The 15,335-nt window shown below is 40.3% G+C and overlaps 1 protein-coding gene across 2 annotated transcripts in view; it reads right to left on the reverse strand.

Annotated features, from left to right (window-relative positions):
• Positions 1–15,335, reverse strand: part of DHRSX (dehydrogenase/reductase X-linked) — a 170,524-nt gene that overhangs the window by 23,771 nt on the left and 131,418 nt on the right. For both annotated transcript variants that reach the window (XM_054056352.1, XM_054056353.1), the window contains exon 6: positions 5,905–6,112. In XM_054056352.1, the coding sequence (XP_053912327.1) occupies positions 5,905–6,112 (208 nt within the window). The remainder of the gene's footprint in view (positions 1–5,904; positions 6,113–15,335) is intronic.

Below are 15,335 nucleotides of genomic sequence, written 5' to 3' on the forward strand. Positions count from 1 at the left end.
GGTAGTACTGAGTCCCTGGTATGTTTTTGATCCACAGCAAATTATCTTCCTGTTTTGTTCCATTTTCAAAAAGTTTGGGAATATATTATCATCCAAAGGTATTAACCAAACACATTCAAAAGTACTGCTGAGAAATGTTTGCAAGGAGTAAATTGTTAGATGGAAAGTTTCTTTCCCAACTAACTCTGTGAGTTCTGAACATGAAAATAGTTACAGATTACAAGATGATGTATGCAGATGTGCTAACACCGGCTAGGCTCATATATTTTCAGAATTTCTTAACTGTTTACTTACCCTTTCCCCATTACAGCAGTCCAGATACTACCTTTTCAGTCTTATGGATACATATTTAATTCCTTTCAGATAGAATGAAGGAATCGACCTTGAGCTGTCAAGTTAAATCAACAGTCCTCTACTACACAGAAATTAGGGATAAACTTTTTCTTAGAGTACAGCTGCCTGTTTTCCCTACGCTTCTGATCTGCCAGTAAAATGATATCAGAACATTTCAGCCACTTACCAGTCCACAGGTCTTACTCCAGAACAGTTTCACACAGAGCAAGAGTAGGCTTTCACATAATGCATTGTGTAGGTTTAACTTGTGCTTCTTTAGACCGTTTTCCAGGCTAAAATGGGTCAATCTTGCAGGCAGAGTTAGATATGGAGACAGTTTTCCTGCCCTGTGAACACTGCTGAAAGATGGAAGATAGTCTTCCCATTTCATATCATCAGGAAGAAAAAGGGATGTTTTTTTTTTTTCTTTTTAACCAAACAACTAAAATGGGGATAGGGTGGGAGATGGGCCTTTGTGCACACTGCTTCATATTTCGCTTGCTCCATGGCTGTGTTTTAGCCTGTTGAAACTAGCACCTTCCAAGAAGAAGCCTGTGTGTGGTTTGTGGATAGATCACACCAGCAACTGCTCCAAATAAGAGCCATAAATAAGAGCTTCAGCAAGCTCAACTCCCTGTGATGCACTCCAACACAATTCCACCAATTTTGTGCAGCATTCTTACCCCTCTGCACACAATACACCAATTTACGCAACACAAATCCTTCACTTTCCTGCCGTCAAGACACTCCCCAGCAACTCTCAACATGTTTCTTATAATATACATTTTGGCTATTTAGACTTGAGAAAATACACACAAAAGGAATGATGTCTTGAGACCACAGGGGAACAACAATGGAGACCAGGGTCCAATGCTATGTAGGTGTGTGCTTTGAGTCAGCCTCCTTTAGACAGTTCTAATTCTAATTAGAATGGACACAAACCACTCAATACTCCAAAGCTTTCTTATTTAGCAGTTAGAAAATACAAACAAATATACCCCATAACAGGCAGGACGTGCGTGCCTACTGAAATCCATGGTTTACCATCCAAAAATATTACCCAAATCACCAGGATTTAGTACCTCAAAGGTGGATTGCTCACTATCCTTCTCAGGTGAGTCCCTCCATCTTTCCCCCTAGAATCATTCTGTATCAATATGCAAATATTTATTACATACACAAAAAGACCTATGGCTCTGAAGCTTAAATCCTTGTACCAACATGTACAAACACGGGAACTATTAAAGATCAGAGTTAATGGGATAAAGTAGAATGTGTCCTTCTCTCTGATCTTGACCAGAATCCTACTTCTGATCTGAAAAGCCTTTTGTAAAAATTCACTGTGAATGATACGTTATTGTAAGAAGTTTTCATTTTGTGAGAAAATTCCAGACTAGCTTTATGTGAAGACCATGCACTCACATGGGCCAACAATGTTGATGCTGATGGGTTGCTGCTTTCAGCTGTAGAATTCAATTATTCTTGTTCTGTACAGCTGGCGTTATTGTGTGGTGATGTGTTTGTCTTCTGACACCCCAGGGAAGGATGAGGGGAGGATGAAATGAATTTTCTACATTCACAGTGCCAAAGGGACAGTTTGAATAAGAAATGCTGCAATAAGACCTGCATTGCTATTTCCTCTAGCATGAATGATGAATCAAGATTCTTTAGATCTCATTTTCTAGCAGCACTTACAGACTGGAAGCATTTCTTTAAAAATGTTATAGGAAAACTACACTAAAGTTAAGCCTATTTTGACAGACAAAAGAAATTAGCTCATTTATATTGCCTGATTTCTAGCCTGTATTCCTGAAGTCTTTTCCTTCTATTTTACAGGCTGGCAGGGTCACTAATCCTACTCATTTTCAGTTTGTCAGTCAATAATCACTTATATGACACTATATCTTTGGAAACGACAGCTGAGACAACATCTGATGTGCAGTCTTCCTTCCACAATGCCTTCCTAAATACCCATCTGAGGCAGCTGAAAGGACAGGATACTCTATATTGGATAATGACACGTTCACCCAGCCTGTCATAGAGAAGGTTTAGGGGAAGTTTACTGTAACGCTATGTTGGAAATGTTTCATCTTCAATGGCATAATGAAGTTGTAAAAAGCAGAACAGTCCCTGCCATTGGACATTAATGAGAGTTAATTTTTTTTGCTCTAAGGCATTTTAATTGTATCATAAGTAGAGGCCATCTGGCTTAAGAATGACTACTCAGTATCTGTACCCGAAGCAGAAATACTTGAGAAGGAAATAGCACCTTCCCATCTTCCAGCTTGGACGGTACCCATCACTAAAACTGGTGTGTTGGCTAAATTGAAATTTGATGTGTTACCAATGTCATTTTAAGCTATTATTATCTTATTAATTAGCATTGTTTAGCAGTTTGGAATTTATATCTTCAAGAAGGAGATCACTGTATGTTAAAATCTCCTAAGGGATAATATATTTCACCATCCTCTGCAGAGAACTGTGACAACCCATCAGCTTTTATTTGCTGAGAAGTCATAAGGGTAAAATTAGATTTATTTTTTTGAGGAATGAACATAATATCTGTCTTATATGTGACAGGTGCAATCCCTGTTTATTGAAAATGTAGGGAAAACATTTGCAAAACTGAAATCTAGAGAATAAATATCACAGCAGACAACCACCTTCCTGAGAAAGACCTGAGCTGAGAAAGAATGAAACCATCACTTCTAAAGGGCAGGCATTTGTTTCACAGTTTTTATGACTGGCTCTTTTAACTTGTCCTATCTTATTTCTACAGAGGTGCCCTCACTGCACATTGTTGGGGAAAAAAATACCAAACTAATTTGGCAGAGATTTTTACTGGGGACCAGAAGATAATGTTTCACAGTTCTGAGAAATCCAAGCTGTTGATAGTCTGAATAACTTATGTGTATGTATTATGGCCTGTTTACAAGACTGTAGGTTTCTTTGCTTAAATACCTAAATATCTTGAGGTGGCTCTGAAGCAGATGTTGAGTCAACAGCCCCATCTGCCCCACTGAGGCACCTCAAACACGAGCAGCCCAGCAATAGTGGGTGCGAGGCTGCAGTCCTTAGGAGGAAATTGACTGGAATGCAACTGGGATCAGTACTAGGCAAAATGCATTTAAAGGTAGTGGAGGCTCTGCCACAATATTTTGTAATTAAATCAAACAACATGTTGATTCCTGAGGGAATGTGATGTGATAAATCGTGATGTATTTCCTCACCAGAGCCGTCTGGGCTGTGTTGGCTCTCACAAGCACCAAGATGCAGTTGGTGAAGCAATTTCCTGCATGTGTTTACTAACCACTCTGGAATACTTTAGGGTGATAAAAGTTAGTTGGGCCAATATGATTACAGAGCTATCACCTCATTTTCACTGCATTACTGCCATAATCCTAGAAGGAAGATCCGCATATGTGCACTCAGGAACAAAAATTTCAGAGGTGAAGAAATCCAGAATACTATCATTTAATACTATCAGACTGAATTTTCTTGTACTTGTTTTCTTACTTAGGGGAAATTTACCCTAGTGCACGAGACCAGCACAATACCTATCCAGGCTTGAATGCTGGATACTACAGCACTCAGTATAGCTCTCCCAAAATGGCCAGGCAGGCTTTCAACGTGAGACTGCTATGGAGATAAACATTGGCTTGTGATTCAGTTCTATCAGAGCTGAACAGGGCGTACCTACATGATGAAGTGCTCCTAAATGTGAGAAAGGAAGACAAATACTGAATACATAAACATGTCTTAAGCAATAAGTAAAGAACTGGAGCTGTAATTCCGAATTCTAAGGAAGGATGAGAAGAGCAATAGTAAGAATTTCCCTCACCTTTGGCTTATAGAAAAAACAGGACTGTTATATAAAAACATGAAAATCTCAACCTTGATAACTGAAGCATTCAGCTATCCAAACTCAAAGTTATTCTGACTCAAAAAGCAATTGATGCATTTGCTTTTCAGGCAGTACACACATCACACTTCCATGCAAGTCAGTATGTCCCTCCATCACCTGTTGCAAGGCAAAATTCCTTTAGACCACTATCTCATCCAAAGAACTGGAAGTGATTAGAAACTATTGATGGTATAACTACTCAAGCTGTAAGTATAAGACTTACTCGTATGATAAAGCCAAATTCATTTTATGTGTGTTCAGTGACATCCTATTCAGTGTCTAAATACGGTCAGTATAATACAAAAACGTGTCCTGGGCATTCCAATAAAACTGAATGGTATTGAGTGCTGTAAACAACAAGAGATCCAATTCTCCCTCTCAGACACAGAGATTGTGTCAGAATTTTGTGGTTCTGAAGGAAATGCTGAGCAGAGTCTTAACATCTCCATGAAACTGTTATGTTAGCAAGGTGAAGCAAGTCCGATGAAAAACACATCACCATGTGAGACTGATAGTTAAAACGGCAATAACAAAAGGCAAAAAAATTTTAATATATACAGTCTGGAAAAGTTGCATTCTGCTTCTTTAAGAATGCATTAGATATTATGATCATTCCTATTACAATTTTATTGCAATATTCAAGGTGTACTCAGAAGACACTATTAATTTTTTTAAATATGGGTTTATTTGTTTGCATCTTATTTTACAGCCGCTCTTCCAGCCTCCAGTTTCATTTCTAAAATTAAAGCTAGTGATATTTCCATATCAAAGTTTAAAATTAATTTGCTTTGTGGGACATGCCCCTTGATCTAAAATACTTAAGTTTAATTAGGACATTTAATTTTCTCTAATGGAATCAGGTTCCGTTCACTTAATCCAAAACTACTTTCTGAAAGTTATAAGCAGTACATTTTCTCAGCACAAGTCCTCCTAAGGCTTCTCTGCAGGAGGAGATCGCACCTACATAACTAAACTGATTTCAGATTGATCTACTTACACGACTAAAAAATGATGTTGATTTTAATTGTAACTGGGTCTGCCCCACTTCTGGACTGGTTTTATCAAACATCTTTAAGTTTCCTAATAGAGACCAGGAATAGAGAACAAGAAATCAGGTACCATTACAAGTCCATGTTAGCATGAAAAAAGATAAATAAAAATTGTCCTACCTCCCAGAGCACAAGTGTCTGGACCTACAAAGCCTGTAGTATGGCCACTTTCCACCACCATTTTTGTACGGCTTCCTTTTCCCTTTGCCCTCTTCTCAAGAATGTCTTGTGTACGTGTAGACATAGCCAGATTATGTCTGCTTCTTATCACAAGCACATACAAGACATTTCAGAGGAATGCTTTGCATATTCTGCCGCTGTGTTAGGATGATGTTTTTCCCTCCACGTACGCGTAAAGGCACACAGATAGATCAGGGCAGATATAATGAGCACATGGGCACGGACTGTGAAAAGCCTTTGCTTCTCTTACTGTGAGAGCTTGCTACTTCCATTTAAAAAACTGTTCTGGCAAAGGCCTGTCTTGATCAATCATGTACATCTCATCAGCACAGACAAATACCACAAATGCCAAACATTACAATAAACTCCAAAACACCTCCAGCTCTATGCTGACTACAGTTCTCACAATGTAGCAAAAGGATTTTAAAAACTGCATACCTTGAAAAGCAGCCAGGATGTCATCCATTTGACCACTTTTACAACCCAACAGACATGCTTGTAGAGGTCAGTATTCACTACTCCAGGGTCTACTACATTAGCAGTCACATAGCTTCCATTTGCAGTCAGAAGATGCTGTAGTCGATAGGTAAATAACACAAGGGCAAGTTTGCTTTGGGCATAGGCTCCATGGGGTGAATACGAACATCTGTACGGAGAAGAAAAGAGAAATGGAGATGCACATAAATAATCAGAAGGAAAGCAGAATTGCACAGACATCAAATGTACTGCATTTTGCAATATCCAGCAAACAAACAGCAATACACTGAGTCGTCAGTAGAAACAGCTTACCACCAGCAGGCGCATTGTTTGCTGGATTTCTTGTGATTACTCCATCAGACGTGAACTCTGATTTATGGGGAGTATGTGTGATGAAATAAAATTACAGATACATGACGGAATCTCTAAGTCAAACTATTTAAACTAGAAATGTTAACGCACCAGTCTCCAGGATATCATCAACTAGCGGCCCTGAAACTACTCCTTCCTAATTGCCCTCTTTCCGCATATGCATAACCCATTCCCACACTGTAAATCTGTGCTGCATCATACTAGTCTTGGTTATTATTATTTGTATTGCAGCAGGATCTACTAGTTTATGACAAAAGCTGAGTAAGATGAGTAAGGCAATCATCGCGCCTGCCCCAGTGACACACCAGATCACGCACAGCTGAAGAGATGAATAAAAAGATGAGGCAAAGACAGCAGCTGCAAGTGAAACCACAGTTATGACATATATAGCCTTTAGAGCAAAGACAGCTGGCTGGTTCTGTGCCAAACAGGAGGTGCGAGAAGGCACACAAATACTGGGAGCTACAGCAAAACACTACCTGTTGAAACTCCTGTGCACCACTCTCATCTGCCTGCTGAATCTGCCTTTCTGTTAAGTTAAACCTTCTAGGAACTGCTGATTAGTTGGGTTTCACTGCATGCAGGCAGCAGTAATTTTTTTTTTTTTAAATAAGCAGGCTACTTTCAGGCAAATTAGCAGGTATGTTGTTTAAAATGTTCCTCCTGACTGGGGCCTCAGCATCACTTCCACAAATTCCTATGCTATGACAATTCATCATTGTAATTACTGGATCCTCTCATCTAACCTTTGTTTGTGCTTAGCAGAACCAAAGGTAATTACTGGCATTACAGACCACTCATAGGCAAAAAAGGCAGGAGCCTAAAGCAACAGGCTTCTGGAAGCAGCAGAACAGCTTTGATCCTCGTCACCTTCACCTCTGCCAGAGCCTAAGGAAGCGGTGCTGCTTGCTGCTGCCACCAGTGTGGAGCCAGGGGTTAGGGTCTGTGGGGCAGCAGCTACTGTTGGTGGAGGGAGATAGTGGGCCACCCACCCAGGAGCAGATCTGTCTTTCCCAGCTCTGTTCTTCCCCCTAGTTGTTGTCTCCCCTCTGTGACAGCTACACCTTCACGCTTATCACTGCAAATGCCCAAGCTGGGGATGCTCTCACTCTGCTGAAAAGCCTGCCTACAGTTTCCTGTGGTTGCTACTGCGTGCAAGATTTTTACTTTGAATGAAAAGCAAATACTTCTGAGTTCTTTTTGTTATCTTATTCTCGTTGAATACCTTATTTATAATATCCTGTGCACTTCACCACAGAAAGCCCTGGATGCTAACAAACAGGCTGATGCTCTGCAGAGGTATAAGGCTTCTGAAGCAATTTAACTGTTCGTGTTATCTGAATGGACTCAGAAAATTGGAGACACAATGGTAAATCATACATCTCAGCTACAGGAAGTAAATGACAACAGCACTGACTCTCTAGTGCATCTCTTTTTTTTTTTACCTTCATTTTTTTTTCCCGATCTAGTCTTGTTCACAAAAATCACAAACAGGCTACAAAAGCATTGTATAAATTGAGAGAGAGTAAAAAAGGACAGCTGATTATAGACAGTCCTTGAACCAACCAATTGCCTGGGCTGTAACATGCTGGATAACACCTGTGCCTTGGGGTGAAATGGACTATCTTAAGGATAAAGAATAATCACTGCATGAATATAAAAGTGACTTGGCATTAGCCAGGAAATTGCAGTTACATTTTAAATTCAGTAACATCCGTCCTCTGATCTGAGACACTCAAAATGTCACCTTATGCTTCATGCATATTTCAATCCTTTTAACTTGAAGGACCAGATCCTCACCCACTACAAGCTTCCTTTGCACAGCCATGCAGGACAGAGCTCAGGCCACCTATGGTAATGAGCACTAATCCTAAACTGCCTCCAGCAGCCAGCTGGAAGCCAGCCCTGGCACTTCTCCATCAGTGCCAACATTCCCCTACTGTGCAGAACACAAGCTGAGGCACGGGACAAGCTTCCTGAGTTGAATTAGAGTGATCTTGTCTGGCAAGTGGCTTAAAGGAAAGCCGGGCTGGGGAGTACTCTGACTTGTTCTGCCTGGGTCTAGTCTGGCTCTCAGATGCCAGGCAGGAGGGCAGTGAATGCTCTACATTCCCACATTTTGTGCAAGTGCTGTTTTGACTTACCTTGTGGTAATGAAGCATAAACTACAAGGGCTGGATCCTCAGAAACCTTGTACTTTGCATAGATATCCATGTCAGAGAAACGCTAGTGCAGAGAAGATATAAAAAGCTACCCAATCACTGAGGAAGCCTTTTATATCACAGAGCAGAGATGCAAATGATTTGAAAGGCAGCAGGGAAGCCAACTTCAATAACATACTATAGTTATGAAGGATATAAAATCGGATACACAGAGCAGGCACTCCTGGAAGAACCCCTGCAATGAATACCTGCTCTCTTCCCATTTTCTCTGTGTGTGCTTCTTGCTTTCTGGGAATCTGACATCAATGAACTACATAAGACAGAGGAATAACCTGTGACACCAAACTGACAAAGATTTTCAATGAACAACTGTTTTGTCGGTGAGACCCTGTCTTATTAGGTTCATGTTGTTGAAATGCCACATCGGGAAAAAAGTCAGCACTGGTTACTTGATTTCACTACATCCAGCCTTCACTTTATGCATCAAAAAAAACCCAGGAGTTCACAGGCTTCTGTACCTGTACTACGACTGCATCTCTTATGCACATGCATGTAGAATCACAGAATCAATCACAGAACGGTTTGGGGTGGAAGGGATCTTTAAAGATCATATAGTTCAACCTCACAACAATGGGCACCAACATCTTTCACAAGATCGGGTTGCTCAAAGTCACATCCAACCTGACCTTGAACACTCCCAATGATGGGGCTTTCACAACCTCTCTAGGCAACCTGTTCCAGTGCCTCACCAGTTATCAGCTATTTTTTTTCTGTCAAGTAGTATGAACTGTTTTATTACTATTTTATTAGAAATAGAATAAGAATTTCTTCTTGTCTTAGGAAGACCAACAATGCTTAATCTCAGGTGGGGTGTTACATTAATTCTAAGTAACACTAGATTTGCTGTTAACAACCCTGAATTACAGGTCCTGTTCCAGTGTCCCACCACCCTCACCACAAAAAAAATTCTTCCAATCTAAGTCTACCTTTTCTCAGTTTAAAACCATACAGTATATTCCTATACATGGACTTACCTGGCTTTAAAACTTATGCATCTAAGTCTAGCTTCTCTTGGCACTCTATGCTCTGCATATACATTTTCTACAGTGAATGAAACTATAATATTGACATCATGCATTTCCACATCGCTTTCATTTTCTGAAGGCTCTAAAAGCCTTCTAAAATGAAAGCATACACAAGAGGCCAACCAAAGCACAGCCCAAAGCAGAACAGAGCTTACCAGCAAACTGTGCTGGCACAGCAGTGCCTGTGATGCTTGGACCACTGAGGATGCAGGGTATTGTGGTAAGTCAGACAGATGCTCAGGCAGAGAAGGTCTGCCTCCTAACTAGGTGGCTAGTCAGGCAAAAAACTGATAGCTCCCAACTCCCAGTGGAATATACACACACTGGTCAGTCTGCTAGAGAGCTAGAAGGTACAAATGCTCGAATGCCCAGAGGTCTGTCCTAATAAATGCTGCCCACCAGGCTCGAGCTATGCTAGACAGCACACGCTGTGAGTACTGCAAGCCCGTGCACGGTCAGCAGCTAGGACAAGTGGAGCAAATCAGGGCACTGGGCATGGACTAGGTGAGAAGAAGTCCAGTGGGAAGGACTTGCATGCCAGTCATTGATAGTTTGGAGAAGTTCAGACTCACCCACTCTTTTGAGTGGTTTTCTCTATGGATCACTCTTCCTACCATGGAAAACAGCCTCCCTGGAGGATACCCTCTTAGAGCATTTTGTCAAGTTGGTGCAGATAAAATAGGGCAATACACAACTCGCTATATGGAAACTACAGGAGGAGTTAAGGCAGACAGAATTTAATTAGCTGCTTTGAAATCTGGCCAAGAGAGCAGCAATATACAAGACCTTCTTCTTCTAAAATAATAACTTCTTGATTCTATACTGATGGACAAGGGACCAAGATAAGGCAAGATATGTATTTTCTGTTCAATTAATTTTTAGCAGAAATTCTTACTTTTGGCTGAAGGTTCTTTTCAACACCGACTGGCAAGTTTGAAATGTCAGTACAAAAATTAGTGAGGAAAAGGTAAAGGGTTTGTTTTGTATTTTTGCCAAAACAAAGTAAGTATTCAATTCTGGAATGAGTAAGTGTCTTGTGGAATGTGGATTTTGTTGGGTTTTTTTGTTTCACAACAGAAGCTGATTTTACCACTCATCTCTGTGGTGCTGTCTCCAGCAGCAGTCTTCCTAGCATGCTGGGGTGATGTATTTGTAATAAGCAATCAGAAGTCAAATTTCAAACCGGAGCATGCAGTGGCAAATTAGGTGTTTAAAAATGGACTGAAGTTGATATTTAATTTTGAAAATGGGATCCATGTTTAGCACTTACTTAACAGCCAGTCTTATTCTGGTTTCTTTACTGTCTGGCTTTAGTCAGTCTGTGTTCAGTAGAGGTCTCCTGTTTATGCCCAATGATATACCATGATAGTGAAAAGCATTAAGTCATCTCAAGGTACCCATGGACTAACACGGAAAACAAAATTGCTTCTCGACACAGACCACTTCCTCAACAGCTCCTCTGCACAGGCTCTTGCACTGCTTTCAGCTTTTTCTCTTTCATTAACAGTTACTTTTGTATTATGGACAAATACGGAGGAAGTGGATAAATCCCAACTGAAAGAAGGGTGCAGTGACAACACGCTTTCCCTTCCCCACCACATCTTGCTTCAACAAAAGGCTCAGAGGACCTGTGACCGTACTGACCCCCATACAGCTACATTTAACATGGCCAGTGCTAGCAGTGAAGTTTTCCTGATGTGGACTTCTTTCACATCTCACTTTTCTTGCGCATACCATCCTCCCCTCACCCATCAACACAATTCCCAGTTTCCAGTGTGTTCATTTGCCTAGAGGGCAGAGTGCGTCAAGATCAAACTGCAGAACAACTCGATTGCTATTTGCCCCATTAAAAGACAAGTGATGCAAAATGCGGGTGGCATGTTGGTTTTTTTAATGAAAGGCCACACAAAATTTCAATATATGCTTTAGGATGAATCAGTGAATTAAGTAAAATACAGACTTGCTGTATTAAAATGAATGAAGTTTCCTAATGGTTTATTTATCAATCTTGCAATACATCATCACCATTGCTTAGTCAAGAATATAAAGGACTATTATTAAACACTCATGAAGCATTCACAGTCCTAAATTTTCTTTCTCCAGGAAATGTAGCAAAGGACTCCTGATAGATTTTGCAGTTTATTTTAAGGCAGCTATAGTAATATATTGCTGAATATAGGTAAATCTTTTCCAGTTATCATAAGCAGCTACTTTCTCTCTATAACAAACCAAAGCCTGAGTTCTAGATATTGCTTATTAGACTTAAGCAGACTTTCTGACAGTACTACATATATTTATCCCATGAACGCATCTGCTGAGTCTCATCAGTTGTAATTTTCCCTCAATACAAAAAATAAAGGAAAATACAGCAATGGAGAAAAGACATAGTTGGAGGAATTAGAATATCTCTGTTACTACTGAAAAACTGAAAACTGGCAAATGAAAGAAGAATACGCATTAGCGAAAGAAAACTAGAAGTGTTAACATATCTACTTATTCAGATGTTGCTACAGTTGTGTTTGGTACAGTAGCTGTTCTGTTACCAGCTACTGCTATAGGCTACCATATAGTCACCCATTTCAAATACATGCCTGGACATTTTGAGTGCTCACTGAACAACTGCACTTCCTCAAGCATTTTTCTTTCACATACTTGATATAGCTTTTATATATATGTGTGTATATACATACAACAGACAAGGTGGCCTCAGCATACCCCAACGTATTTTAACCTGAATACAGTGGCAGCTGTAATTTGAGTGAATAGGGACTCAAGCATTAGGGACTCCTGAAGTGCCCTCATGACTCTGTGATGGACATATTGCAAAGGAAGACTTTAAGACTGATAAATGATGTTGGTGGCTCTACACAAGCTGAAAAGCAAGCCCTGCATGTCCCAGTTGGTTGCACAGTGGTCATTTAAGCAGCCAGAGGCAGGCAGCATTTTAAGAGAAGATCACTTTGTCCGTTCATTCTGACCCATGGGCAAAGGCTAATTGTATCTCAGAACTTCCCCGTCTCCCTGCAGTGAGCGCAGTGCCACATACTCATCACACACAGCTCTGGCCAAAACTGGGCTTCCTCTGAAATCTTTCCACAATAGTAAAATAGTATTTTTCTTCTTAAATTAAAGGACAAGTGTAAGGGTAGAAGCTTAGGGCCAGGAAACGCTTTCACCAAAATTTTGCTGATGGTCTCACTAGCAGCGTCTGACTTCTCTACAAGCCCGGCTTCTCTACCCCTGGCTTGAGCTTAATTCACAATTTAGTAGCAGGCACAAGCTGGTACCTGGATTGTGGTTTTTTTTGTAAAGCCATGCTTCCCAACTTTCAGCACTTCACTGTAGAAATAGCATTCAGCGTCTAGTCCGTTGTTAGAGATAGTAGGAAATTCAAAGGGAATGAAACTTAATGTCTTTGGAGTAGTATATTTAGTGAAGGAATCTGGAAGGTCCTTAATATAAAAATGTCTATGAAAGGCAAAATAATCAGAGACTTGTCATCCCTGGCATTACTGTCTTCCAGATGGAATCATGCATTATTTCTCATTTATCTGATCCCTCCTAATTGTAGGAGATGAGATGTCAAGAGCCCCTCCCGCTCTACTGATTGCCTTGCTGCGTGCAGCTCCATTGCTGTGTGCTCAACTCAGTTCTTAAATGTAAGAAACAAGGGCTGGTTTTCACAAAGTCTGAGCAGAACCAGTATCTTTTAAAAAAAATCTAAGTTTCTGTTTGTGTACAATTGTTATTAATTTCAAATGTTTTGATGATTTTAAATATTGATGGCAAGTTCAAGTTGCAATTACCGTAATTCCATTCTCATAGGAAAAACATATTGTTCTAAAGAAAGGTATAGAATGCCTTTTCTGAAGCATCATTTTTCTACAGTCGATCCATATGATGCAGTGTAAGTACTTGCTAATATTTGAAGTGGTATTTGACCATAATGGCATCCTTTAATTCAATTAAAAATCTACATCAAACAAATGAACAAGTAAATAACTAGAAGCAAGCAAGGTTTTGCATTGCTGCAGCCAAGAAACAGATCAAAGCTCCAAGACCTACATCCTATGTGCTTGTGACCCTTTTGAGTGATGGGGAAACATCACAGACACATATCTTCTCATATTCTCTCTTGGATAATCTGGACCTCAGGTTATTGAAGACTGTCACACAACTTTTAAGATTATCTCTTGGATTACAACATGAAGAGCTCTGAGGCACTCTCCTCCCACTTGTGGAAAGCTTCCTAACTCTCCTGCAATAGAGCTTTTAAATTGAAAGAAACAATGGGTCATTTTATGGTTTCTTCACTCCCACCAGAACAGACATAGGGCCATAAAATAGCCCAGTAATAACTTCAATAATCTCAAATCTTATTTCTGTTTTGACAAAATCATCTTAAAGCTGGTATAGATTTTTACAGACAAGTTGCAGATTCTGGGCTTGTAATTCTGGGACTGACACAGAGCTGCAAGGTCTGGTTGTGCATAACAAAGTGCTGCCATTTCAAATCCAGTGCAGTGCACCAAATGTGGTTAGCAGATTTCCAGTACTGCACATGGAATTTGTTGGTCTATATGTGAAAGTAATGTAAGTATTCATTTTGTAGTGGGCTGAACCCACTGCATTGGCTTGGAGTTGAGGAGGCACCACATGTATCCTACAAGCACAGATGTTCAACACGCTGAAGGACTGGTCTGTTTTATCAGGGGAAGCATGGCTCAAAGGTGCACACAGATTGCATGGCTTGAATCATTTTTCCTCCAAGATGCCAAAAATACTGTGCAGAAAATCCTATGCCATCACTCTGCCCACAGAAGCCCTGCCCCAGCACTCACTGAACAAAAGAGTTAAAATACACTGTTGATTTGGCAGACTGATTTTTGGTGGTAGTTCCGATACTGACACACTGCTGTTGAGCTGAGAACCAAATGATTTCATGCAAAAATCATAACATTTAAATTTGGACATTTCTGCAGTGCCGTATTACAGCTTGCACCACTGTTAAAAGCTCTTGAGGTTCTCAGAAAGCTACTGTGAGCCACAGTGCGTCTCTGTCTCTGCCTTTAGGAGGCTGAGACAGTGCTGTGTACAGCTGTTCTTCACCTCTCATGACCAGAAATGCAGGGCAGCCACTGCACCTGACACATAACGAGAACAGAAGAAATGGAGCAAAAAAGCTACAACTATATAAGACATCCTGGTACTATTAAAACTCCCCAGGGCTAAAATACTTTACCTTTACAGTGATTGAATTTATTTAGAAAGTATACTTTTCATAGAAAACACATTTTCTACAGAGAACTCGATTTAATCAAATTTTCTTCAAAGTATTCAAATGTCTGGTCTTCTTTTGAATAGATAAATTCTTCTTCAGTGAAAGAAGAAATTCAGAATGGGAAGCAGAGAAAAGGTTAAAAGTTATCATTTGTAATCGCAGAAACAGAAGTTTGCCTGTGCCTCCCTCTGGTACAGCTTATAACCCTTAATGCATGTGCGAAATCAGGGATATATGGTTGAGAAGGCCCAGGAGCAAAAGCAAGGCTGATTGCAGAGAGGATTTGTGGAAGGCAAGCTGATCATTTTGACTGTTTTCCTTAACACATTATTCCAAGGATTTACAGGCACGTGTGCCAGCTTTCTCCAGCTATGTTAGGCACCTCAAAGGACAACTCTGCTGAGAAGGTACTAGTAGTTAAAGCAGTTGAGAGGAATGCTAAAATCATTTGAGTAATCGCCCAGGACCTGAACTCCAAAGCTTTTAAGGTTC

This window comes from Cuculus canorus, chromosome 1 (genome assembly GCF_017976375.1).
Source record: "Cuculus canorus isolate bCucCan1 chromosome 1, bCucCan1.pri, whole genome shotgun sequence".
NCBI lineage: Eukaryota > Metazoa > Chordata > Aves > Cuculiformes > Cuculidae > Cuculus > Cuculus canorus.